General features: G+C 42.4%; 1 protein-coding gene across 2 annotated transcripts in view; it reads left to right on the forward strand.

Annotated features, from left to right (window-relative positions):
- The window catches only part of LOC134202810 (integrator complex subunit 5-like protein), a 90,584-nt gene extending 64,193 nt beyond the window's left edge, over positions 1-26,391 (forward strand). The window contains exon 7 of one of the 2 annotated variants that reach the window (XM_062677807.1): positions 25,628-26,391. In XM_062677807.1, coding sequence (XP_062533791.1) covers positions 25,628-25,749 — 122 coding nt within the window. In that variant the 3' untranslated portion in view covers positions 25,750-26,391. The remainder of the gene's footprint in view (positions 1-25,627) is intronic. The other variant, XM_062677804.1, reaches the window with a different exon arrangement.
- The last annotated feature ends 313 nt before the right edge of the window (positions 26,392-26,704 follow it).

The following is a 26,704-nucleotide window of genomic DNA, read 5'->3' on the forward strand; positions in this document are numbered from 1 at the left end:
TTGCTTCCATTGAAAACGTGAGGATCTCGTAATCGGCCGAATTTTCTAGGAACAACTCACTCCACACGTACAGCACCAGCTTGGCCAGGGAAATGGTAAAAGTCGAACTCAGCACCACGGCCAGAAGGATATTTACACACCACACAATCATGAAACCCCAACTCGCGGACGCAGGACACTTCACCGACACTTCAGAATGCCGTATGCAAAAAAATCCCAATAGTTTGGCAGTTTGGTAATCAACTTGTCGTCACTCGATTGCTCGCTGCTCCTTCGTACGGCGACGTCATCGTCGTTTGCATGGCAGGGTAGTTATCCACAGCACTTCAAAGTCCTTGGATCCTCAAAATACTCATAGGTTCGTGAAAATGGGAAAACCAGCCGAATAGTATTATCGTATTATTCCGCGGATGATTAGTAAACGTGAAATTTTGACACAAGAATTTTTCTTTCGCGCCCGCTCGCAATGCTTCCTAGGATCAAACTCCACATTGATTAGATCACCGCTAGTAGTTGCAAAACATGTGGACAAGTTTTTCTTAAGGTCATTCCTGACGGAATCCAAGTTCCAAAGTGCTCGCGTATTCGGGGCACACCACTCGATTCAGAGGCAGCGCACAACTGTCATTTTTGTTGATTTAGCTTTGCTGCGACGCACAACTGTCATTTTTGTTGATTTAGCTTTGCTGCGACGCACAACTGTCATTTTTATTATTTCACGCATGCTGCGACGCAGCAAAGTTAAATCAACAAAAATGACAGTTGTACGCCGCCTCCGTATCGAGTCGTGTGCCCCCGAAAACGCGAGCTCTTTGGAACTTGGATTCCGTCAGGAATGACCTTAAGAAAAACTTGTCCACTAGAAATTATATGTATCCAAGCACATGACTTTGGATTTCAACTCCGATGCTATTCTGACTTCGAACGATCATCATCACCGGTTCCCAGGTTAGAATTCACCATACTCGTTACCGTTTTCTCGCTTACGTCCGGATGGATATTCGATAGGTATAGTCAAAATTTGGTGTCAGCTCAAGGATGTTAACGATCATTCAGTAATTTGTGTTCGATCATTTAGTAGTTTGTCAATAACTTATTCCAGAAACTGAATTTCAAAATATGTTGTATGGTGGACTTCTAGTGCGAAGGTTTTTCTACAACTCTGCCTAATGGTTCGTTGTTTGAATTTCACTAGTAACGGAGTTATAACTGTAGTTTCAGTAACTTAGACTAAATGATAACAAAATTCCAATCATTTAGTTTACGTTACAACATGTTTTGAAATTCAGCTTCTGGAATGTGTTATTAACAAACTACTAAATGATCGAACGCAAATTACTGAATGATCGTTAACATCCTTGGTCAGCTTCTTGTTTTGTAGCAATAATGTTGAATTGGGGATTACAAGCACCGGTACTGCAGAGATGCTTTGTAGGGCGTTGCGAAATACTCTCATCCCCGTTATCAGCTTCACGTTGCCCTTTGTTCCTTTTAGATGCGCCAAAAATTCTTCTTCTTATTGGCATTACATCCCCACACTGGGACAGAGCCGCCTCGCAGCTTAGTGTTCATTAAGCACTTCCACAGTTATTAAGGCCCAAGTCAGTGGCGCATCCGTGGCGCGCCTGATCAAATTAAATCATTATTATGTCATATTTGAACAAGATTTTCGGGATTCCAAAAACACTTGTCCCTTCAAAATTAAGTAATTATCATTTTTTGTGAAGAAGTGATACTGAAAAAACTTATAGTTTTTGGTAAAATGACTTTTTACCGTGAAAAAAAATATAAAAGTTCAACACATGGCTTTCTTATACAGGACCTAGAGATCATACAGGGCCATATTTCGAATATCGAAGCACATCCATCGATAGCTATTTTCCAAACGAACAATTTGGTGACATAAATTTTCCAAAGTACTCAGGCAAACTTTAGAAAATGACTTTTTTTAGTAAAACTAATATTGTCTCATTTAGATCATAAAAGTAGCCATCTTTGTAAAGTGGAAATGCATGAACTATCAAAATGAACATGATGAATTCTAGGACTCATCCACAGTATAGTGTAATTAGTTGTTGCTTACGGCTGAATTCCGAAGAAATATAAAATATTTTAGAACAGAAATAATTTTCTCGAAATTGATAAAACAATCTTTGTTCCGATTAGATTTAGTTGGCCGAACACCATTTTACGAATGCCATTCGCAGGCATTGCAAACCATCCCATCATTTGATCTTCTTAGCAAATATATTTATGAAATCATGGGATATTGATCTCAGTTATATATCCACTCAGTAAACAAAGTTCGATGTGCATCTAGGAGAAACATGTTTTCATAACTTTTGCTGTAGCAACACCTTCGCAACGTGCACAAACCCAAACTGCGCTGGCTATCATCAAATGTTCAAATGATATTGTCGCGCTTATCTTTTTCTAGAATGCTGCGGCGGTCTTACACTCGCAGGCTTCACTGCGAAGGTAAACGTCAAGATAGCCGCCGTGTTAAAAGATAGGCAGAAATTTCCCGCTCAAAACAAAACCACGTGCTTTTCGTGAAATGACAACAGTGTTCGATTGTATTAGTGAGAGGCAACTGGAGTCACTGAGTACATGGAGAGTGTTTATCATGGCAAGTGCATACGGTGGGTGAGATTTTCATAGACTCTGTTGTGTTTAGTGACCGTTGCGATTACCTGAGAAGCAACCAGCAGGAAGCCGCGGTATTCAGCCCCCTGAAACGGCTGTCATCTGCATACAATATGATTGAAGCCGAAAACTTGGTGCTAAACTTGGTGCTAGCTGTCAAGCTGTGGCTTTAAGCACGGAACACAGTGACGCATGCGACAATATCGCTCGAGGAAAAAATTAATTCGAATAAAAAATTAAGAAACAGTTTTTTTTAAAGCGCACCATCTAAAATATGTTTCATAAATGTATTGCAGTTATCTCTATAGCTGATTCGTTAATTTCAGATACACATGTTTCGTTATAGCGCAAAAGTTATCAGCATTGTATTTGTCACAATAACAAATACCAAATTATTATTAATAAAAAAAATGGTCAAGTCTGCCTGATACCCATGTCGATATCTTAACGGTTTGATAGATGTCTGAAGGAATTTGACAAATATTTGGCATTGTGATAAAAAGTGGGCCTTTAATTTCTAATGCATCGTGCTGTTAAAAACCCAATTTTTGGCAAGTAGAAAAAATAAGACTGCAAACCAATTAACTGATTGAACAGCAGTGATTTATTTTTCCTCCAAATTTAAGAACACTATTCTCGTTGGAATCTGAAGCAAAATAAAAAAAACGCTGGTATCTCCAGCAGTTTTCTGTTCATGTTTAAATTTTGTTTAAATAAATAAATAATTTTTTTTTTGCTGCTCAGAAATGCTGCGTAATTGCAAAGTGCATTGATCCAAATTCCGTAGTTAAAATAACGCGTTCAATCGCCAAAACATACAACACAGAAAAAATAAAGAACCTAAAAAAAAAAGTTAAAAGAACTCAACTTTGAGTACGAAGTTCAAATTTTTAACTCAATATTAGGTAGTTTTCTCACTCTCTCTCATGAATGATATTATAAACAAAGAGAGCTGCATCGACCCAACGTATGCTGTTCCGTGGAAGAAGCCAAATTTGAGTTGTTTTCACCATAGTCTCGAGTGAGTGATAATAACATAAATTTGAGTTGGTGAAACTTCATAGTGGGTGAAAATTCAACACGGGAGTGAAGGCAAAGTACTCACCGGATTTTTTCGCATTTTACTTATTTTTGGCTTCTTCCACGCAAGGGCGGATTTGAGTGAAAGGAACCGTAAAGTGAGTTGTTTCGCGGTTCCGTGAAAATTTGAATCTCGTGATTCAATCTGCAGAAAATAAAACAAAGCTGTGCAACAGTTTTGAGCTTTTGAATCTGAACTTAAATTAATCTGAGGCAGCTGCTGGGAGAATGCATGTTTCAGATTCATATTAAAATTAAATGCAGCAGAACAATTTGAATCACTACTAATCTGATTTAATTCTTAGGTTACTTAGGATTCTTAAGATTAACTCATAATCGACAGGTTTCTCGGCAGCTAAAAGAACTTTTTTCCGGTGCATGATCATTGGCAGCTCGATAGTTATTATTTTTAATCTCCTGACTTTTACGCTAAGTCCATTATGCTTCAAAAAACTATTATTCTGTCAACACACAAATGGTCCAGTTTAAAGCAAAATTTTATCCACAATGCGACATCCACTTCCAGTTGGATCAGATCAAATGTAAAGAAAAAGGGTTCCAATAGTGTTTCATAAAACACCTGTCGAAGACACGTACAATGATTAAGTAGATTAATTTATCTTAGTTTCGACGCCCACATTATAGTGAGCTCAAGTTTGTAACCAAAGAGTTAATGCGTCAAGATCAAATAGATGAATTGAGTTCGTCAACTGAAAAGTAGGTGTGCTGTCTCATATCTCATAGAAGCAGTTCAATAATTATCGATTAACCCTGCTTGCAGAGCAAGATTACTTTTGATAGATTTACGTTTTAATGGTTTTGGGAGGTGCACCAGCCTTTTTTAAGACTGGGCATTTTTTTAAATCTTCGAACTGGCACTTTCAAGTTTAGGGTAAATGTTGCATTTTGGACTCCTAGAGGGAGTGCTGCCCAATATCAGCATATATCTTTCAAATGAGACGTGTGATACAAGCTAAAATCACATAATTTCATAGATGAAAGTCTTGTTTATGAAAAGGAAGTTTGAAATGGGCATCGGATGTTTATAAATCGCTGAGATTTTTAACTATCTGAAATGAAAATATTCTTCGTTTTGGAAAGTGCAACATCTTTTGGACGCCCAAATGTACACATTTTGGACACCCCCCTTTTAGTCTGTTCAAAAATGAATTTTCAATTTGCACAGGTCATTTGAGCTCAAGCAAAGTCTTATCTTTCGATTGACATGCATCAATGAGAAGATTGCAGCGATTTAAATTTGCAATTTCAACATGAACTGATTGTGTTCGTTCTGAGTTATTCAATGATGAATGCTTTGAAGCGTAACGCACTGTAACGCTTGCCTTCTTGAAAAAATTGATTTCATTAACATTTCATCCAAATATCATTATTTTCGAACAGGAAACTAGTCAAACACATTCGCAGCAATCTTATTTGCATAAAGACCATGCGGGATTTAGCAGCGGCATTGAATTTAGTTCAGATATCAATAAAATGTCAACAGGAGGGTCCAGAATATGTAGGGGTCCAAATCAAGTTGGTTACCCTAATTTTTCGGCAAATGAGACGAACCTTGATGTTTGTTTTCATTCGGATTCTGATAAACTTATTTCTCGAATGACCTTAGCCGGCCCTGTAAACATACTGTGAAACAATCTCAAATTTCCGGTTCAGACATCCCTAAGTTGTCAAAATCGAATGATAATTGACAGAATTACAAAATACTTATTTAATTTCCAAAATTTGCTTAACCCAGTTAATGTGGTGATCTACAGCATCGTACGAGCGCTAATGGCCGCTTATTGTAAGCTATTTTAGTAGAATGTCTAGAAGTAATTTCAAATTACTTATTTGATTTAAAACGGAAATATTATCCTTAGACTACTTGTTCTTCATGCAACCTTTATTTGCCAATAATGCGATGACAAACAACACAAGACAAACGTCAAATAGATTGCACTTACCAGAACATGTTAAATTGTGGCGGCTGTCGAAATTAATTTATTGTTTTTTTTCGGTGATAATTTCGGCTAATTTTGATGATAATTATATTGTGGCAACTATTACCGCACGTAAAATGCTGGATAAATGACGAAAACAGAACAATATAACTTAAGTTATTGAAATTTAAATTTTTACGATCGAAAATCATTTTGCGATACATAATTAAATACCCGCGCGAAATGTACGGTACAATATGAACGGAGCTTTAAACTTCAAGAACAGCACTAGCGCCACACCAACAAACGGTGGCTTCAAGAACTAGTGCTTGTTTCACGGGGTTGGCGGTATTCTATTTTATCTTGAGATGCATAATAATATATTTGGAATAATATCTTTGCATAAGCAAAGTAAGTAAAATTATAATTTGATCAAAGCTCGTCTGGCTCGTAAAGTAATCAAAAAGAAACACAACTCAAATGTGATGTTTGGGGGGAGGCAAGGTTTGTCATATCACATCGGTCAAATGTACAAATATTGAGATAAACAATGTCCTATTATTGAAAAATGTCTTTGGATATGTATCCATTTCAAAACGAGGTGAGAAGTGAAATAAAAGATATTTTAGTTACTATATAAAGATTGTCGCTTCGGTTCTCTTTGTTCTGCTGTCCGTGTTTTTTTCTCATCCTCTGCAGTTAGGATAAAGACTTGCTGCTTTTTTGGCATTTTTGAGCAACAAATACACTCCACAAGCACAATGCGTATGGCTAAATGCGAAGATCCACCCTAACCTTTGGACAAATGAACAGCATTGATCACATTTGATCTGCGGTATACGTATGTATGTATGGGTGCGCTTGAGAATATAATTCTGTTGCACCCAGAATTACTCTATTTCATATTTAGAATTATGCAAAGTATTATACATCAAAACAATCGTAATAAACTAAGCAATTTGATGGTACCCTGTCTACAATTCTTAAAAATGTTTCATAGCATACTTTTTTAATTTCTAAACCATGCGCAAACCTTCTTCGCTTATAAAACGTGGACGAGGAAAGCAGAAACAAAAAATAACGATGTACAGCAGCAGCAAAAGCAACATGAGTTCATCCTCCTACATGCCTGCACGTGGTTGCTGCATGTTGTGAGAGATGAAATTATTCAAATATTCTGTGTTCGTTTGCAATTCTTGATGAAAAAATTGAAGTACTGGGACTAATATTTTACTTTCTTTTGTTGAACATTATGATTTTTTTCAAATATTTTCCCAACCAAAGATTGATTTCTTGAAAATTTCAGCAATAGAACATGAAATATCGTTTCAGGATTTACGGCATATTGGACGTCTTCGATAAGTTATAATTTTTTTTAACGAATCTGTGGAAATTATATCTGAGAATAGAATCGCTGAATATGATAAGATTTTTTTTCAACACACTAAGGTTTTCTCTACCATTCAGGTTGCGTGGTAGAATATTATGAAAATATTTTGTAATTAATTGCAGGGCAGTGATTCATTTTGCCCATTATTTCTCGTTTTTGATACTTGCAACATTTTAGATGATTCTATGAAGTAACTGAGAATAGCCTAGATGAGGTAGAAAAAAAGAGTTTTTTCTTAAATTATTGTAAAAATAATCAATTTAGTTGAGGGTTCTTGATACGAAATAATATATGCTACAAATTATTTTTTTTATCATTGAAAGAATGATTGACAATCTTTGAGTTATTCGGATTGTTTGCAGAACAAGTTGAATGTTCTAAATATTTCTTTTCAAAAATCGGATTCAGGATAAACAGCAAAAGATTGCTGATGCCGTAGTTGATATTATTTGACAACTTCAGGTTTTAAAAAAAATAATTCTGAAGTAATTCTTGACGAATTTTTCAAAAGAAATCGAGAAGAAATTCCAAAAAAAATAGTCATTGTGAAAGATTTTACGGATTATTTTTTAAAGAATTTCTTGAAAGAATGTGCCATCATAATTTGTATCACAAAACATAATTTATATCACGGATTGTATCAACGAAACAGATCAACACAAATCAGTTACTGACATAACGGGAATGTTCCTTACTGGTACCTGAAAAAATGAAGTAATGAACAACAAAAGGTGGCTTATGCGCTTAGCTACTATAATGTAGTAGCGTAACCTTGTGCAGTTCGTTTAGTGGTCGGAAAGTGTGAACTTTGTTTTATAATGGTTGTGGGTACTCGTTTGGCTTTGGGGAAAAGGAATCACCAGGAGACTGTGTGGATTCTCACGAGTATGGTGACTTACCTGTTGAAGCGTCGTACGAGGAGTGTGCCGCGAAACTGTGGTCGACATGAGTTGTTTGCCACTCAAGAGTTGGTTGTGCTGATTATGTCGACATTCAGCGATGCGCTTAGATTCAGCGCCATGCACACTTATTGCGAGGGGTAAGCCTGTGCTTATTCGTTACTTGAGTCACACAATGGTGTTCAAAAAACGAAGCTCTGTTTCTCAAATAAAGCGGCACAAAAAAATTAAAAAAGATGAAATGTAATTACATCCGTATGTTCGAGTACGGAGTTTTTCGAAAGTGCAAGATTAGAAAGAAGAACGGAAAGCGATTTACGATCGACAGATGCTCGAATTAGAGCCAGAAACTGAAGGAAGTGGGAGGAATTCCTGGAGGAACTTCGAAAGGAATTCCTGGAAGAACTTCCAAAGGAATTCCTGGAGGAACTTCCGGAAGAATTCCTGGAGCAACTTCTGGAGGAATTCCTGGAGCAACTTACGGAGCAATTCCTGGAGCAACTTCCGGATGAATTCCTGGAGAAAATTCCGGTGCAATTGATGGAGGACCTTCCAAAGGAATTCCTGAAGGAGCTTCCGGAGGAATTCTTGGACGAACTTCCAGAGTAACTTCTGGAGGAACTTTCAGAGGAACTTCTGGAAGAATTTCTGGAGGATTTTTCGGACGAACTTCCGAAGGAAATCCTGGAGGAACTTTCGGAGGAATTCCTGGAGGAACTTCCAGAAGGAATTCCTGGAGAAACTTTCAAAGGAATTCCTGGAGGAACTTCCGGAGGAATTCTTGGAGGAACTTCGGGAGGAATTCCTGGAGGAACTTCGGGAGGAATTCCTGGAGTAACTTCGATAGGAATTCCTGGAAGAACTTCCAAAGTTCTTCTGGAAGAATTCCTGGAGGAACTTCCGGAGGAACACCTGGAGCAACTTCCGGAGGAATTCCTGGAGGAACTTCCGGAGGAACTTCTAGAGGAACTTCGGGAGGAATTTCTGAAGGAACTTCCGGAGGAATTCCTGAAGGAACTTCCGGTGCAATTACTGAAGGAACTTTCAAAAAATTCCTGGAGGAACTTCCGGAAGAATTCCTGGAGCAACTTCCGGAGGCATTCCTAGAGGAACTTCCGGAGCAATTCTTGGGGAAACTTCCAGAGAAATTCTTGTAGGAGCTTCTAGAGAATTTCCTGGAGGAACTTCTGGAGGAATGCCTGAAGCAACTTCCGGATGAATTCCTAGAAGATCTTCCGGAGGAATTTCTTGAGAAACTTCCGGAGTAACTTCCGAAGGAAACCTGGAGAAAATTCCGGAGGAACTTCCAGAAGGAATTCCTGCAGGAACTTTCCAATGAACTTTGGATGGAACCTAAAATAAATTTTTGGAGGAATTCCTGGAGGAATTTCAATGAGAATTCCTGGAAGAACTTCCAAAGGAATTCCTACAGGAACTTCCAAAGGAATTCCTACAGGAACTTCCGGAAGAATTCCTAGATCATTTTCCAGACCAATTCCTGGAGCAACTTCTGGATGAATTCCTGGAGCAACTTCCGGAGAAATTCCTGTAGGAACATCCGGGAGAATTCCTGGAGGAACTTCCGGATGAACTTCTGGAGGACCTTCAAGAGGAATTTCTGGAGGAGCTTCCGGAGGAAATCCTGAAGGAACTTCCGGAGGAAATCCTGAAGGAACTTCCGGAGGAATTCCTGAAGGAACTTCCGGAAAAAATCCTGACGGAACTTCCGGAGGAATTCCTGGAGGAACTTCTGGAGGAATTCCTGAAGGAACTTACGGAGGATTGCCTTGTGGAATTCCTACCCAAGCAGCACACATGTTCCACATAGGTTACTACAACTCATATGTGCCCAGATTTAGTCACAATCAAGTTGCTGCAACCATTTTGGTCTGAATTGTGCTGCTCAAGTAATGGAACTTCAGAAGGAACTTTTGAAAGAACTACCGGAGGAACTTCCAGAAGAACTTCCGCAGGAAATCCTGGAGGAACTTCTGAAGAAAATCCTGGAGGAACTTCTGGAGAAAATCCTGGAGCAACTTACGGAGGAATTCCTGGAGGAACTTCTTGAGGAACTTCGGGAGGATTTACTGGAGGAACTTCCGTAGAAAATCCTGGAGGAACTTACAGAGGAATTCCTGGAAGAACATCGGGAGGAATTCCTGGAGGAACTTCTGGAGGAATTTCTGAAGGAACTTCTGGAGGACATTCTAAAGGAACTTCTGGAGGTACTTCTGAAAGAAATCCTGGAGGAACTTAGGAAAAAAATCCGGAAAAATTCTTGGAGGAACTTCCAGAGGAACTTCCTAGGGGTACTTTCAGAACAACTTCTGGAGTAATTTTTGGAGCAAATTATAGAGGAACTTCCGGAGGAAATCTTGGAGGGACTTCCGGAGGAATTCCTGGAGAAACTACCGGAGAAATTTCTGAAGGAACTTCCGGAAGAATTTCTGGAGCAACTTTCGGACGAATTCCTGGAGCAACTTCTTGAGGAAATTCTGATGGAACTTCCGCAGGAATTCGTGGAGGAATATCCGGGGAAATTCATGGTGGAACATCCGGAAGAACTTATGGAGGAACTCCTGGAGGAACTTCCGGAAGAATTCCTGGAGGAACTTCCAGAGGAACTCCTGGTGGAAATTCCGGAGGAATTCCTTGTGGAACTTCCGGAGGAATTCCTGGTGGAACTCCCGGAGAAATTCCTGGTGGAACTCCCGGAGGGATTCCTGGTGGAACTCCCGGAGGAATTCCTGGTGGAACTTCCTGAGGAATTCCTGGTGGAACTTTCGGAGGAATTTCTGGTGGAACTTCCGGAGGAATTCCTGGTGGAACTTCCAGAGGAATTCCTGGTGGAACTTCCGGAGGAATTCCTGAAGAAACTTCCGGAGGAATTCCTGAACAAACTTCCGGAGGAATTCCTGAAGGAACTTCCGGAGGAAGTCCTGGAGGAACTTCCGCAGGAGATTCTGGAGGAAATCCTGGACCATTTTCCGGAGAAATTCCTGGAGGAACTTCCAAATGAATTCCTGAAGGAACTTCCGGTGTAATTACTGGAGGAACTTTCAAAGGAATTCGTGGAGGAACTTCCGGAGCAATTCTTGGAGAAACTTCCAGAGAAATTCTTGTAGGAGCTTCTAGAGAATTTCCTGGAGGAACTTCCGGAGGAATGCCTGGAGCAACTTCCGGATGAATTCCTAGAAAATCTTCCGGAGGAACTTCCGAAAGAAACCTGGAGGAAATTCCGGACGAATTTCTGGAGGAACTTCCAGAAGCAAATCCTGCAGGAACTTTCCCATGAACTTTGGATGGAACCTAAAATGAATTCCTGGAGGAATTCCTGGAGGAACTTCGATAGGAATTCCTGGAAGAACTTCGATGGGAATTCCTGAAGGAACCTCGGAACAATTGCTGGATCATTTTCCGGAGGAATTCCTGGAGCAACTTCTGAAAAAAATTGCAGCAACTTCCGGAGAAATTCCTGGAGGAACATCCGGAGGAATTCCTGGAGGAACTTCCGGAGGAACTTCCGGAGGAACTTCTGGAGGACCTACGGGAGGATTTTCTGGAGGAAATTCTGGAGGAAATCCTTAAGGAACTTCCGGAGGAATTCCTGAAGGAACTTCCGGAAAAATTCCTGAAGGAACTTTCGGAGGATTTCCTGAAGGAACATCCGGAGGAATTCCTGAAGGAACTTCCGGAGGAATTCCTGAAGGAACTTACGGAGAATTGCCCAAAGGAACTTCCGGTAGAATTCCTAATGGAACTTCGGAAGGAACTTTTGAAAGAACTACCGGAGGAACTTCCAGAAGAACTTCCGCAGGAAATCCTGGAGGAACTTCTGGAGAAAATCCTGGAGGAACTTCTGGAGAAAATCCTGGAGCAAATTCCGGAGGAACTCCTGGTGCAACCTTCGGAGAAATTCCTGGAGGAACTTCCGGAGAAATTCCTGGAGGAACTTCTTGAGGAACTTCCAGGGGAGCTTCGGGAGGATTTACTGGAGGAACTTCCGTAGAAAATCCTGGAGGAACTTACAGAGCAATTCCTGGAAGAACAATTCCTGGAGGAACTTCTGAAGGAACTTCTGGAGGACATTCTAAAGGAACTTCTGGAAGAAATCCTGGAAAAAATCCGGAAAAATTTTTGGAGGAACTACCAGAGGGACTTCCGGGGGAACATTTCGGGAGGAATTTCTGGAGCAATTTCTAGAGGAACTTCCGGAGAAAATCTTGAAGGAACTCCCGGAGGAATTCCTGAGGAACTTCCGAAGGAATTCCTGGAGAAACTACTGGAGAAATTTCTTAAAGAACTTCCGGAAGAATTCCTGGAGCAACTTTCGGACGAATTCCTGGAGCAACTTCTTGAGGAACTTCTGATGAAACTTCAGGAGGAATTCGTGGAGGAATATCCGGGGGAATTCCTGGTGGAACATCCGGAAGAACTTTTGGAGGAACTCCTGGAGGAACTTCCGGAGGAACTTCCGGAGGAACTTCCGGAGGAACTTCCGGAGGAACTCCAGGAGGAACTTCCGGAAGAACTCCTGGAGAAACTTCCGGAGGAACTCCTGGTGGAACTTCCGGAGGAATTCCTGCTGGAACTTCCTGAGGAATTCCTGGAGGAACTTCCAGATGAATTCTTGGTGGAACTTCTGGAGGTATTCCTGAAACAACTTCCGGAGGAATTCCTGAAGGAACTTCCGGAGAAAGTCCTGGAGGAACTTCCGCAGGAGATTCTGGAAGAAATCCTGGACCATTTTACGGAGAAATACCTGGAGGAACTTCCTAATGAATTCCTGTAGGAATTTCGGGAGGAATTCCTGGAGGAACTTCTTGCAGGAATTTCTTGATGGAAGTTCCGGAGGAATTCCTGGAGGAACTTCTGGTGGAACTTCCGGAGGAACTTCTGGCTGGAGGAACTTCCGGAAGAATTCGTTGAGGAACTTCCGAAAGAATTTCTGGAGGAACTTCCAGAAGAATTCCTGGAGGAACTTTCGGAGGAATTCCTGGAGGAACTTCCGGAGAAATTACTGAAGGAACTTCCGGAGAAATTCTTGGAGGAACTTCTAGAGGAATTCCTGGAGGAACTTCTGGAGGAACTTCCGGAGTAACTTCCGGAGGAACTTCCGTAGGAACTTCCGGAAAAACTTCCGGATGAATTTCTGGAGGAATTTCTGGAGGAACTTCCGGAGGAATTCCTGGAGGAACTTCTAGAGGAATTCCTGGAGGAACTTCTGGAGGAACTTCCGGAGTAACTTCCAGAGGAACTTCCAGAGAAACTTCCGGAAGAACTTCCGGATGAATTCCTGGAGGATTTCCTGGAGGAACTTCCTGAGGAATTCCTGGAGGAACTTCCGGAGGAATTCCTAGAGGAACTTCCGCAGGAAATCCTGGAGAAACTGCTGGAGAAAAACCTGGAGCAACTTATGGAGGAATTCCTGGTGCAACTTCAGGAGAAATTTCTGGAAGAACTTCCGGAGAAATTCCTGGAGGAACTTCTTTAGGAACTTCCGAGGGAACTTCTGGAGGAACTTGCGTAGAAAATCCTGGAGGAACTTCCAGAGGAATTCCTGGAGGAACATCGGGAGGGATTCCTGGAAGAACTTCTGGAGGACTATCTAAAGGATCTTCCGGAGGAACTTCTGGAAGAAATACTGGAGGAACTTAGGAAAACAATCCGGGGAAATTCTTGGAGGGACTTGAGGAGAAACTTCTGGGGGAACTTTCAGAAAAACTTCTGAAGGAAATTCTGTAGCAACTTCTGCAGAAATTTCTAGAGGAACTTCCGGAGGAAATTTTGAAGGAACTTCTGGAGCAATTCTTGGAGAAACTTCCGCAGAAATTCTTGTAGGAGCTTCTAGAGGATTTCCTGGAGGAACTTCCGGAGGAATTCCTGAAGCAACTTCCGGATGAATTCCTGGAGGATCTTCCGGAGGAATTTCTGGAGAAACTTCCGGAGTAACTTCCGAAGAAAACCTGGAGGAAATTCCTCCGGAAGTTCCCCCAGGAATTTCTCCGGAAATTCATCCAGGAATTCCTCCGGAAGTTCCTCCAGGAATTCCTCCGGAAGTTCCTCCAGGAATTCCTCCGGAAGTTCCCCCAGGAGTTCCTCCGGAAGTTCCTCCAGGAATTCCTCCGGAAGTTCCTCCAGAAGTTCCTCCAGGAATTCCTCCGGAAGTTCCTCCAGGGATTCCTCCGGAAATTCCTCCAGAAAATTTCTCCGGAAAATGCTCCAGGAATTCCTCCGGAAGTTCCTCCAGGAATTCATCCGGAAGTTCCTCCAGGAATTCCTCCGGAAGTTCCTCCAGGAATTCCTCCGGAAGTTCCTCCAGGAATTCCTCCGGAAGTTCCTCCAGGAATTCCTCCGGAAGTTCCTCCAGGAATTCCTCCGGAAGTTCCTCCAGGAATTCCTCCGGAAGTTCCTCCAGGAATTCCTCCGGAAGTTCCTCCAGGAATTCCTCCGGAAGTTCCTCCAGGAATTCCTCCGGAAGTTCCTCCAGGAATTCCTCCGGAAGTTCCTCCAGGAATTCCTCCGGAAGTTCCTCCAGGAATTCCTCCGGAAGTTCCTCCAGGAATTCCTCCGGAAGTTCCTCCAGGAATTCCTCCGGAAGTTCCTCCAGGAATTCCTCCGGAAGTTCCTCCAGGAATTCTTCCGGAAGTTCCTCCAGGAATTCCTCCAGGAATTCCTCCGGAAGTTCCTCCAGGAATTCCTCCGGAAGTTCCTCCAGGAATTCCTCCGGAAGTTCCTCCAGGAATTCCTCCGGAAGTTCCTCCAGGAATTCCTCCGGAAGTTCCTCCAGGAATTCCTCCGGATATTTTTCCAGGAATTCCTCCGGATATTCCTCCAAGAATTCCTCCGGATATTCTTCCAGGAATTCCTCCGAATATTCCTCCAAGAATTCCTCCGGATATTCCTCCAGGAATTCCTCCGGATATTCCTCCTGGAATTCCTCCAGGAATTCCTCCGGATATTCCTCCAGGAATTCCTCCGGATATTCCTCCAGGATATCCTCCGGATATTCCTCCCAGGAATTCCTCCGGATATTCCTCCAGGAATTCCTCCGGATATTCCTCCAGGAATTCCTCCGGACATTCCTCCAGGAATTCCTCCGGATATTCCTCCAGGAATTCCTCCGGATATTCCTCCAGGAATTCCTCCGGATATTCCTCCAGGAATTCCTCCGGACATTCCTCCAGGAATTCCTAAAGAAATCCATCCTGATATTCCTCCTGGAATTCCTCCGGATATTCCTCCAGGAATCCTTCTGGATATTCCTCCAGGAATTCCTCCGGATATTCCTCCAGGAATTCCTCCGGATATTCCTCCAGGAATTCCTTCGGATATTCCTCCAGGAATTCCTCAGGATATTCCTCCAGGAATGCCTCCGGATATTCCTCCAAAAGTTCCTCTAGGAGTTTCTCCGGAAGTTCCTCCGGAAGCTCCTCCAGGAATTCCTCCGGAAGCTAATCCAGGAATTCCTCCGGAAGTTCCTCCAGGAATTCCTCCGGAAGTTCCTCCAGGAATTCCTCCGGAAGTTCCTCCAGGAATTCCTCCGGAAGTTCCTCCAGGAATTCCTCCGGAAGTTCCTCCAGGAATTCCTCCGGAAGTTCCTCCAGGAATTCCTCCGGAAGTTTCTCCAGGAATTCCTCCGGAAGTTTGCTCCAGGAATTCCTCCGGAAGTTCCTCCAGGAATTCCTCCGGAAGTTCCTCCAGGAATTCCTCTGGAAGTTCCTCCAGGAATTCCTCTGGAAGTTCCTCCAGGAATTCCTCTGGAAGTTCCTCCAGGAATTCCTCTGGAAGTTCCGCCGGAATTTCCTCCAGAATTGTCTCCAGGAATTCCCCCGGAAGTTCCTCCAGGACTTCCTCCGGAAGTTCCTCCAGGACTTCCTCCGGAAGTTCCTCCAGGAATTCCTCCGGAAGTTTCTCCAGGAATTCCTCCGGAAGTTCCTCCAGGAATTCCTCCGGAAGTTCCTCCAGGAATTCCTCCGGAAGTTTCTCCAGGAATTCCTCCGGAAGTTCCTCCAGGAATTCCTCCGGAAGTTCCTCCAGGAATTCTTCTGGAAGTTCCTCCAGGAATTCCTCTGGAAGTTCCGCCGGAATTTCCTCCAGAATTGCATCCAGGAATTCCCCCGGAAGTTCCTCCAGCAATTCCTCCGGAAGTTTCTCCAGGAATTCCTCCAAAAGTTGCTCCAGGAATTCCTTCGGAAGTTTCGTCAGGATTTCCCCCGGAAGTTCCTCCAGGAATTCCTCCGGAAGTTCTTCCAGGTTGAACATCCGGAGGAATTCCTGGAAGAATAACTGGAGGAGTTCCTGTAAGAATAACCGGAGGAATTCCTGGAGAAATATCCGGAGGAATTCTTGGAGGAATATCCTGAAGAAATCCTGGAGGAATGTCCGGAGGAATTCAAGGAGGAATAATTGGAGGAATTCCTGGAGGAATATTTGAGGGATTCTTGGAGGAATATCCGGAGGAATTCCTGGAGGAATATCCGGAGGAATTCCTGGAGACATATCCGGATGAATTTCTGGAGGAATATCCGGAGGAATTCCTGGAGAAATATCCGGAGGAATTCCTGGAGAAATATCCGGAGGGATTCCTGGAGAAATATCCAGAGAAATTCCTGGAGAATTATCCGGAGGAGTTTCTGGAGAAACATCCGGAGGAATTCCTGGAGGAATATCCGGAGGAATTCCTGGAGGAATATCCGGAGGAATTCCTTGAGGTATATCCGGAGGAATTTCTTGAGAAATATCCGGAGGAATTCCTGGAGAAATATCCAGAGGAATTCTTGGAGGAATATCCGGTAGAATTCTTGGAGGAATATCCGGAATGAATTCATGGAGGAATATTCGGAGGTATTCCTGGAGGAATATCCGGAGAAATTCCTGGAGGAACTTTTGGAGGAATTTCTGGAGGAATATTCAAAGCAAATCCTGACGGAAATTTCCGGATAAATTCCTGCAGGGATTTTGGAGCAATTCCTGGAGGAATATCCGGAGGAATTTCGTGAAGAATTTCCAAAGGTATTCCTGGAGGAATTTTCAAAGGAATCCCATTAGGAGTTTCTGAAGGAATCTCATTAGGAGTTTTCACAGGAATTCCTTTAGAAATTTCCGAAGGAATTCCTAGAAGAATTTCCGAAGGAATTCCTTGAAGAACTTTTAGAGGAATTTCTGGAGGAGCTTCCGGATGAATTCCGCGAGGAACTACCGCAGGAATTCTTACAGAAAATTACGAACGAACTCCTGGAGAATCCTCTGGAGGATTTCGTGCAGAGAATTCCGGAGACATTTCTGGAAGAGCTTCCGGAGAGATTCATGAACGAACTTTCAAAACAGCTCCTAAACAAACTTGTGGTAGAAATCTTGAACAATTTTCAGAAGGAATTTCAGGAGTAACTTCCGGAGGATCTCCTGAAATAGCTGAAAGTAACTCAAAAATCCATACAATAAACAGAAATTTCTAAAGGAATTCCTGTAGAAATTTTGGAGCAACTCCTGGACGAATTTCCGAAGAGATACTAGAGCTACTTAAAAAAATATTAGTATTTTGATAGTTGCAAAGCTTCGAGTATTCAACAGCTAATTGAATATATGTTTCGAAAAATAATTTGGTAAACAAGAAAACAAATTTTCAACTCTATATTGAGCACCTTTAGTTTCTCTTTTTCTACTAATGCACCTTATATGCTATACTTTATCTTATAGATATTAGATTAGTAAATCTTGAATAAACAATACTTTGATGTTTCTCATATTGTTGGAAGTATTCGAAGAACTTCTATTTATTTAATCAGACTAAGGCCGAAGTGGCCTGTGCGGTATATAAGAGTCTTCTCCATTCGGCTCGGTCCATGGCTACACGTCGCCAACCACGCAGTCTACGGAGGGTCCGCAAGTCATCTTCCACCTGATCGATCCACCTTGCCCGCTGCGCACCTCGCCTTCTTGTACCCGTCGGATCGTTGTCGAGAACCATTTTCACCGGGTTACTGTCCGACATTCTGGCTACGTGCCCGGCCCATCGCAGTCGTCCGATTTTCGCGGTGTGAACGATGGATGGTTCTCCCAACAGCTGATGCAATTCGTGGTTCATTCGCCTCCTCCACGTACCGTCCGCCATCTGCACCCCACCATAGATGGTACGCAGCACTTTCCTTTCGAAAACTCCAAGTGCGCGTTGGTCCTCCACGAGCATCGTCCAGGTCTCGTGTCCGTAGAGGACTACCGGTCTAATTAGCGTTTTGTAGATTGTCAGTTTGGTACGGTGGCGAACTCTATTCGATCGGAGCGTCTTGCGGAGTCCGAAGTACGTACGATTTCCAGCCACTATGCGTCTCCGAATTTCTCTGCTGGTGTCATTTTCGGCAGTCACCAGTGAGCCCAAGTACACAAATTCTTCTACCACCTCGATTTCGTCACCACCGATGCAAACTCGCGGTGGGTGGCTCACATTGTCTTCTCTTGAACCTCTGCCTATCATGTACTTCGTCTTCGACGTGTTGATGACTAGTCCGATCCGCTTAGCTTCCCTCTTCAGTCTGATGTAGGCTTCCTCCATCTTCTCAAAGTTACGTGCCATAATATCTATGTCGTCGGCGAAACCAAATAGCTGGACGGACTTATTGAAAATTGTACCACTCGTGTTAATCCCTGCTCTTCGTATTACCCCTTCCAAAGCGATGTTGAATAGCAAACACGAAAGACCATCACCTTGCCGTAACCCTCTGCGGGTTTCGAAGGGACTCGAGAATGCCTCTGAAACTCGAACTACGCACATCACCCGATCCATCGTCGCTTTGATCAACCGTGTCAGTTTATCCGGAAAACCGTGTTCGTGCATTAGCTGCCATAGCTGGTCCCGATCGATTGTATCATATGCGGCTTTGAAGTCGATGAATAGATGATGTGTGGGCACGTTGTATTCGCGGCATTTCTGCAGTACTTGGCGAATGGCAAACACCTGGTCCGTGGTGGAGCGTTCGCCCATAAAACCCGCCTGGTACTGCCCACGAACTCCCTTGCAGTTGGTGCTAGTCGACGGCATAAAATTTGGGAGAGTACCTTGTAGGCGGCGTTCAGCAATGTGATTGCGCGATAGTTGCTACAATCCAGCATATCGCCCTTTTGTAGATGGGACACACGACACCTTCCATCCACTCCTGCGGCAAAACTTCCTCCTCCCAAATCTTGGTAATGACCCAGTGCAGCGCTCTAGCCAGTGCCTCACCACCGTGTTTAAATAGCTCTCCTGGTAGTTGGTCAACCCCAGGGGCTTTGTTGTTCTTCAGCCGGCCAATCTCCTCCTGGATTTCCTGGAGATCCGGAGCCGGTAGAATTATGTCCTGCGCGCGTTCTCCCAGGTCCATCACCATACCGCCATCTTCGTCTGCCACATCGCCATTCAGGTGTTCTTCGTAGTGCTGCCGCCACCTTTGGATCACCTCACGCTCGTTCGTAAGAAGGTTCCCGTTTATGTCCTTACACATATCAGGCTGTGGCACGTGGCCCTTACGTGAACGGTTTAACTTCTCATAGAACTTTCGTGTGTTATTAGCGCGGTACAGTTGCTCCGTTTCTTCACGGTCTCGATCTTCCTGCTGGCGCTTTTTCCTCCGGAAAATCGAGTTTTGTCTGTTCCGCGCCTGTTTATATCGTGCCTCGTTCGCCCTCGTGCGGTGTTGCAGCAATCTCGCCCATGCTGCATTCTTCTCTTCCACTAACTGCTCACATTCGCCGTCATACCAGTCGTTTCTCTGATCCGGGGGCACCGTGCCAAGTGCAGCGGTTGCGGTGCTGCCAATGGCGGATCGAATATCTCTCCAGCCATCTTCAAGAGACGCTGCGCCTAGCTGCTCTTCCGTTGGAAGTGCCACTTCCAGCTGCTGCGCGTATTCTTGGGCTAGTCTACCATCTTGTAGCCGCCCAATGTTAAGCCGCGGCGTCCGACTTCGACGCGTGTTGTACACCGTCGAGAGTTTTGAGCGCAGGCATACTGCAACGAGGTAGTGGTCGGATTCAATATTCGCACTGCGGTAAGTGCGGACGTTCGTGATGTCGGAGAAGAATTTACCGTCGATTAGAACGTGGTCGATTTGGTTTTCTGTTTCTTGGTTAGGTGATCTCCATGTGGCCTTGTGGATATTTTTGCGGGGAAAGAAGGTGCTTCGGACTACCATTCCGCGGGAGGCTGCGAAGTTTATGCATCGTTGGCCGTTGTCATTCGATACGGTGTGCAGACTATCCGGTCCGATGACCGGTCTATACATTTCCTCCTTCCTACCTGTGCGTTCATGTCACCGATGACGATTTTAACGTCCCGCAGTGGGCATCCATCGTATGTCTGCTCCAGCTGTGCGTAGAACGCTTCTTTCTCGTCGTCAGGTCTCCCTTCGTGTGGGCAGTGCACGTTGATGATGCTATAGTTGAAGAAACGGCCTTTAATCCTCAGCTTGCACATCCTTGCGTTGATTGGCTGCCACCCAATCACGCGTTGGCGCATCTTACCCAGCACTATGAAGCCGGTTCCCAGCTCGTTGGTGGTGCCACAGCTTTGGTAGAAGGTAGCCGCTCGATGCCCGCTTTTCCACACTTTCTGTCCTGTCCAGCAAATCTCCTGCAGCGCCACGACGTCGAAGTTGCGGGGATGTAATTCATCGTAGATCATCCTGTCGCAACCTGCGAAACCTAGCGACTTGCAATTCCATGTTCCAAGCTTCCAATCGTGATCCTGTATTCGTCGCCTAGGTCTTTGCCGATTATATCGTGTCGCATTATCTCTTATATTGTTCGTAATGATTGGTTTTCTAGGCGGCTTATTGGGCCAGCGCAAACCTCCTGTCTCGTCGGAGGGCCGTCGTGTCAGGGCTGTTTAGCGTCCCACCTAACACCAGGACTTGGGCTTGTGCGCTTTGAGCGGCACACGGTCGCTTTGGTGGGGCCTACTTGCGGATACATGCAGCTTTTTATAGAGGTTTAACAGGGCCCACTGTCAAACCCCACCACATCCTAGGCAAGCCCCACAACTCGCAGATGGCCTGGGGAGGGATCGTCAAGCCCTTGGACATAGTCCCTGCTGCCCGCGAAGAACTTCTAATATTGTGCTAATATTTCTTAGTTTCATAAAATATTAGTAGCTAGAATTTCCAAAACTCTGCCGCGCATTCCTTGATTGATAATCCTGAATGAATCCTTGATGCTTCCCAAATGTTTCCAGAATCAAGAGCTGTTTAAAAAAAGAGAAGAATATTCAAAGAATACATTATACAATATTGGTTTCTATATTTCAAGTTTTTTTTTCAAGGATCTTTGATTGCAGCAAATGACAAACTATTCAAATAATTTCCATTCTCACAACGTGCATAGAATGTAGTAAAATGAACCCATGCTGCTGCTGTATGTAATTTTTCCATTTCTGCTTTCCCCACCGCGCTGCATTTATGCGTGGAATATAGGCGGATGTTTTGGAAATTCAAAAAGCATGCTATGAACTATTTTGTTGAATTTTATAATTTGTACCATGAGAACCTTTATTTTCTTGAGATTTTATTGGTATATAAAACATTGAATATTTTTTATTGAAAATAGAGTAATTCTAGGTGTAACCAGATCATATTTTTCAAGCACACCTATACATACAAACGAGTAGTGCGAAGGAAACGTGATCAAGGCAAGAGTGTTCATTTGTTCAAAGGTTAGGGTGGATCTGCGCAATCATGTGATTTGGATGTTGATTCCAAAAGAGGAACAAGATAAGGACAAATTGCTTCATTGTTCATCCTAAGCTCCCATTGCCGCTTATCTCCCAAGCAGGATGCCTAAGTAAATTTTGTTAGCTCTTTTTATCATTTGTATTCGTCAGCAATAAAAAGACGGTATATGGTATGCATCAATTTCCTTTTCATTCCAATGTTTTTGTTTGGATGGTATTGGGATCTCGATATGAAGAATTAGAGAACTAGCTCAAATATTTGAAGAAAAATTGGTTCTCTTTATGTTGTCACTACAATTATATATGAATCGATGTTCTGGAATTACTATTTATGATTGTTAGTTCGTATCGAATAGAATATTTTATATAAAACAATTACCTTAGAATTTACCGCGTGAGTTTCTACTAAAGATGTTATTCGTATAAATTTAGTATTTCAATGAATTTGATTTATTATAAATACCCTTTTTGATACAGGATATCAATACTTTTCAATGATTCATTATACTATAGTTCCTGTGTGTTGGTAAAAAGTTCATTTCTTGTGATGTTCATCCAAGAAATTTTAAATTTGCGGTTGGTCCGCAGATGCTCGACTGACTTGGGCCTTAACTGCGAGGTTTCTAAGCCAGGTTACCATTTTTGCATTCGTATATCATGAGGCTAACACGATGATACTTTTATGCCCAGGGAAGTCGAGATAATTTCCAATCCGAAAATTGCCTAGACCGGCACCGGGAATCGAACCCAGCCACCCTCAGCATGGTCTTGCTTTGTAGCCGCGCGTCTTACCGCACGGCTAAGGAGGGCCCCTACCAAAAAAATTGCTACTGGAATAATACTTGAGGCGTGGCTACGACAGGCAGACTGGGAGTCGCGATTGAGAATTAGCATTATCTCTTGAACTGTAGTTGAAGCACTGTCGTAACGATCCTTGAGATGAAATTTTCTTTTTGGTATTCCACAGCATCATCGGACATAATCTCGCTGTGGAATTTGCTGAAGTCAGTGTACGTTGCTGTGAGCTTTCCACTGATTGCGTTGAGGACCAAGCTCATGTACCTTTGATCACGCATAGTTAACTGGATGCGTATAACCTTTCTTTCTATTTGCTTGCGCCGGCGGAAGAGTCCATTAAGCTTTCCATAATGTTGACACTCTTGCTAATCAAATCCAAGAAAGGATGATTGAGAATCATCCGAGTGATTCCTCTGATTTGGTGGAGGTTTCGGCAAAGATATTTTGTTTTGGATCACTTCATAGTTCTGATTCACTAGCTGGTTTCATTCACAAGCACAAGCGTAGGAATCTTCATGGGCATTTTTTTCACACTAATAATTGAGAGCAATTCAGTAGTTAAAACAGATTCACAGGATGATATTCGGTTGAGATGCGATAGGTATTTTATCTGGTACAGTATCCGGTCCGAAGGACCAATGTTTCACCCCAAAACAGGCTGTTGGGAACTGGTATAGGACAATCGTTCGAATATAATGGATAATGTTCTTGAAACTTGGGAGACGATTCCCTTCTTAGGTGGTCAGTGGACTATAACACTTTGCACTACTTCACTTTATTCGTCAAAGAGACCCTTTACTCCAACAACATTGTTAGTCGCTATTCTTTAACTAGGAATCAACCTAATTTTGAAAATACCATCACAAGGTGTCGCAACAGGGAGGCAGCTTTTAGCTAAACTACATTGTTGTGCCAGATTGGCAGGGTCAAAGCTTTGACGCAAGGTCATTTCTCTTACGGACATTCCATGCATGTTATTCCTAATATATCTCCGATGGCAAGATAGACAACAACACCCTATCAGGGTGTAACAGATGGTGGAACAAGTAATTTGGCAAGCCTTCAACTTTGCAACAAGTGGCATACAGCTTACAGGCCTGGTAGTGGGTCACTTTTTAGTGACTTGGTCACTTTTTTCGGCCTAGTCACTAAAAAGTCTCTTTTTTCGACCTCAAGTCACTAAAGTCATTTTTTCTCGCAAAAGTCACTATTTTCAACTATTTTGAAACTTTTGACCAAGATGATTTTTAAAAGCTTTATGTATCCATCGGATGATGCTTTGTTCATGGCAGAAATGAAATTACGGATCTTGGAAAAATGATCGCTCTGAAACTTCGCCAGCACTCGCTGCTCTTATTGGCATTTCACCAGTAGCTAATTGAAGGTGTTTTACGTCACAAATTATAAATTGGTATACAGTCATGCAATCAGGTGACCTGTCGATTTCAAGTTATTTTTTAAAACTCAATCTATACAGTAGGGGAAGGAGGGGAGACTTGATCCCTTGGTAGACATGCTTCTCCTCTGTTTTACCAAGAACTAAAGTTGTATTGTTATGCCGTATTTTTATAATAAATCCTCTAGACAAATGATCGTTATGTGGCGAGTTATTTTTTTGATTGACAACCGTATTTACTTTATTATTTACTGTGTTTTGTTCCTCCTAAAAATGTTTTAGTGGCCACGCAAAATTTGAACAACTTCTCCCAATAATGACCAAATGCATTTCAAAATGATTTCACAACACAAATCCCTTGATATGCTGATTGATCTTTATTGATAAAAATGCCAACATACCACCACCACAATTTCAGGATTTTTGGATTTTGAATTGTTGCCTCAATTTGAGGAGACTTGATCCCTCATTAGTCATCTATATAAAAATTTGTCTAAAAAATTCAAGCAAATATAATTTGTTCTCAATATTTTGTAATTGGATAGATGTAATGAAGGGTTTGCTCTTAAAAAAAATTATTGAGTAGATATCATAGAGAGGAGGTCAAGTCTTCCCAATTTTGAAAATTGCATGCGCTGTCGAATTCCATAGCAACAATCGTTCATGAATACGCAGCAAGTCGGAAAATCTGCGTATTTTGTAGGAAAACTATTCAAAAGTTCAGAGAGCATGGTCCTCGTTACAAGCAGAAGGTCGAGCGTTCAATCCCAGGCTCGTTGTACATGAATCTTCATAATTCTTGTTTCGTTTTCTACCAAAACGATCCGTACTGTTGTTCCAGTGACAAATCGTAGAGTTCTCTGCATATTTCTAAAGTAGGTGTTTAGCTAATCCAATGATCGTAATTTTCACTCATTCTCAAGAGAAGAGAATGCTCATTCACGCAGATTTCCGCCGAGAAATCATTTTTGGGAAAGAAAAACAGGTGTTATGAGTGATAACCACATTTTGCTCACTTCCAGCGGCGTAAAAATTTGATTTGCTTGCAAGACTACTCATAGTTTTGAGTAGTCCTGCTTTTGACTGATATTGAGTAAAATTTCCGTGGGGTTAAAAGAGAGGGCAATACAATTTTACTTAGTCGTTTCTCTTCTGAGTTTGTTCTAAGAGATAAAAGTTGTGAGTGAAAGATGTTTCCCGCCACAAATTACGGAAAAATTATTCTCCTTCGACCCAAAAACGCTTGATTTCGTCTCATCGAACTTGCAACTGAAATTGGAAGTCACTATTTGGTCACTTTTTTGCAACTGAAAGTCACTATTTCTCGGGTACTTATTCAAAAGGACGTATGTGATTTTGTAAACAAAGATTCAATAGTCGAATTGTCCAATCTGATAGCCCTCCCACGCAAACCAGCACCACATACATGTAGAGGAAGCCTTCGGCTACCTGTTGGTGGTGTTGGTTTGCGTGGGAGTGTCATCAGATCGGATAAATCGACGTTTCAATCTTTGTTTACAAAATCACATACGTCCTTTTGAATAAGTACCCGAGATTTGGTCCCTTTTTTTGTCAGCTTTTGTCACTAAAGTCACTATTTTGAGTGGCTTCGGTCGCTACCAGCCCTGAGCTTAACCCAACATTAGTTTCGACATCAACGTGGGCAAATTTTATTCTAATCATTTTCAATAAACCAGATTTTATTCATTTTCGTCTCCATTCCGATTTTATTAGACCGCCTCTTTCTACATAACAGCTTTTTGTCTTTCATTCCAGATCTTCCCAAGCTACTGGTCATGATGGAGGATGGCAAACCGGAAACCCTGAACGGAAAACTGATCGATGCCAAGATTGCTGCCGTTGATGACGGTATCGGCATTACCATCGTGGAAGCCTGAACCGGTTCTTGAAGTCTTCGCCGTGCTGGGGCCGCATCTTCCCGAGAGTGGATCGAGGTGAAATATCTCTTAAACTAGATATAGGCATATTGGCGGGGCACCGCCACATTCTAGACCATCATTGTGCGTCTTTTGAACTCAAAATATTTTTAGATTTTTCTTTTTTCAAGTCTGATTTTTTTCCATAGAATTATCTATTGAGGGCAACTATTTTTATCGTTTGTGTACACGTTTTGCATAAGAGTTTCTATTGTTTGCATATTTACAAAGCTACGGTGCTTTCTAGGCGAATCCATATTTACAACACAGCAAAGTATCGTAATCATTCTTAAGTAAACATATTTTTGCATCGATTCTCTTTCTAAAAAAACAAGATAATTGTTGTCGTTCTCGTTCTCGAATTTATCTAGGTTTATATTGTCCTATGCAACGACATCTGGGAAAATTAATTGTGAAAATCAAAGTTGAGCTTTTAGGAAGCCGTTTTAGGAAATGTGTGGTTGATAGACCTTTTAAGTTCTTAGAACCAACCGTATTTGTTCTCAAATGTGATACGTACCTACAACATTTAAATTATATAAAGAAATGCTCCGCATTATAAATATTATCTTTTGCAATTGTATGATGGTACATCTATTCGCGTTACTCTACAAAAAGTCACAATCAATTCGAATTGGTTATACTGAGGCTCAACATTTTGGGGCTTACATCTTCAATTTCGAAATACCATTCGCATTCGGACAGGCTGTTCGTACAACATAATATGGCTGAAGCTATTCTCCGAACTAGTATTTGCAGAGTGACTGGTTCGTTTTCCGCTCGATTGGTTTTGCTCGGTCCGGTGACTGTAGGAAGCATTGCTAATCAAAGAATGATTGCTCCCTCCTAATATTACCTCGATAATTGTGTCATCTGCTGTTTCAGCTTCTGTTTGAATTTCGGTAATTACTACCGA

Source organism: Armigeres subalbatus, chromosome 1 (genome assembly GCF_024139115.2).
Source record: "Armigeres subalbatus isolate Guangzhou_Male chromosome 1, GZ_Asu_2, whole genome shotgun sequence".
In the NCBI taxonomy this organism is placed as follows: Eukaryota; Metazoa; Arthropoda; class Insecta; order Diptera; family Culicidae; genus Armigeres; species Armigeres subalbatus.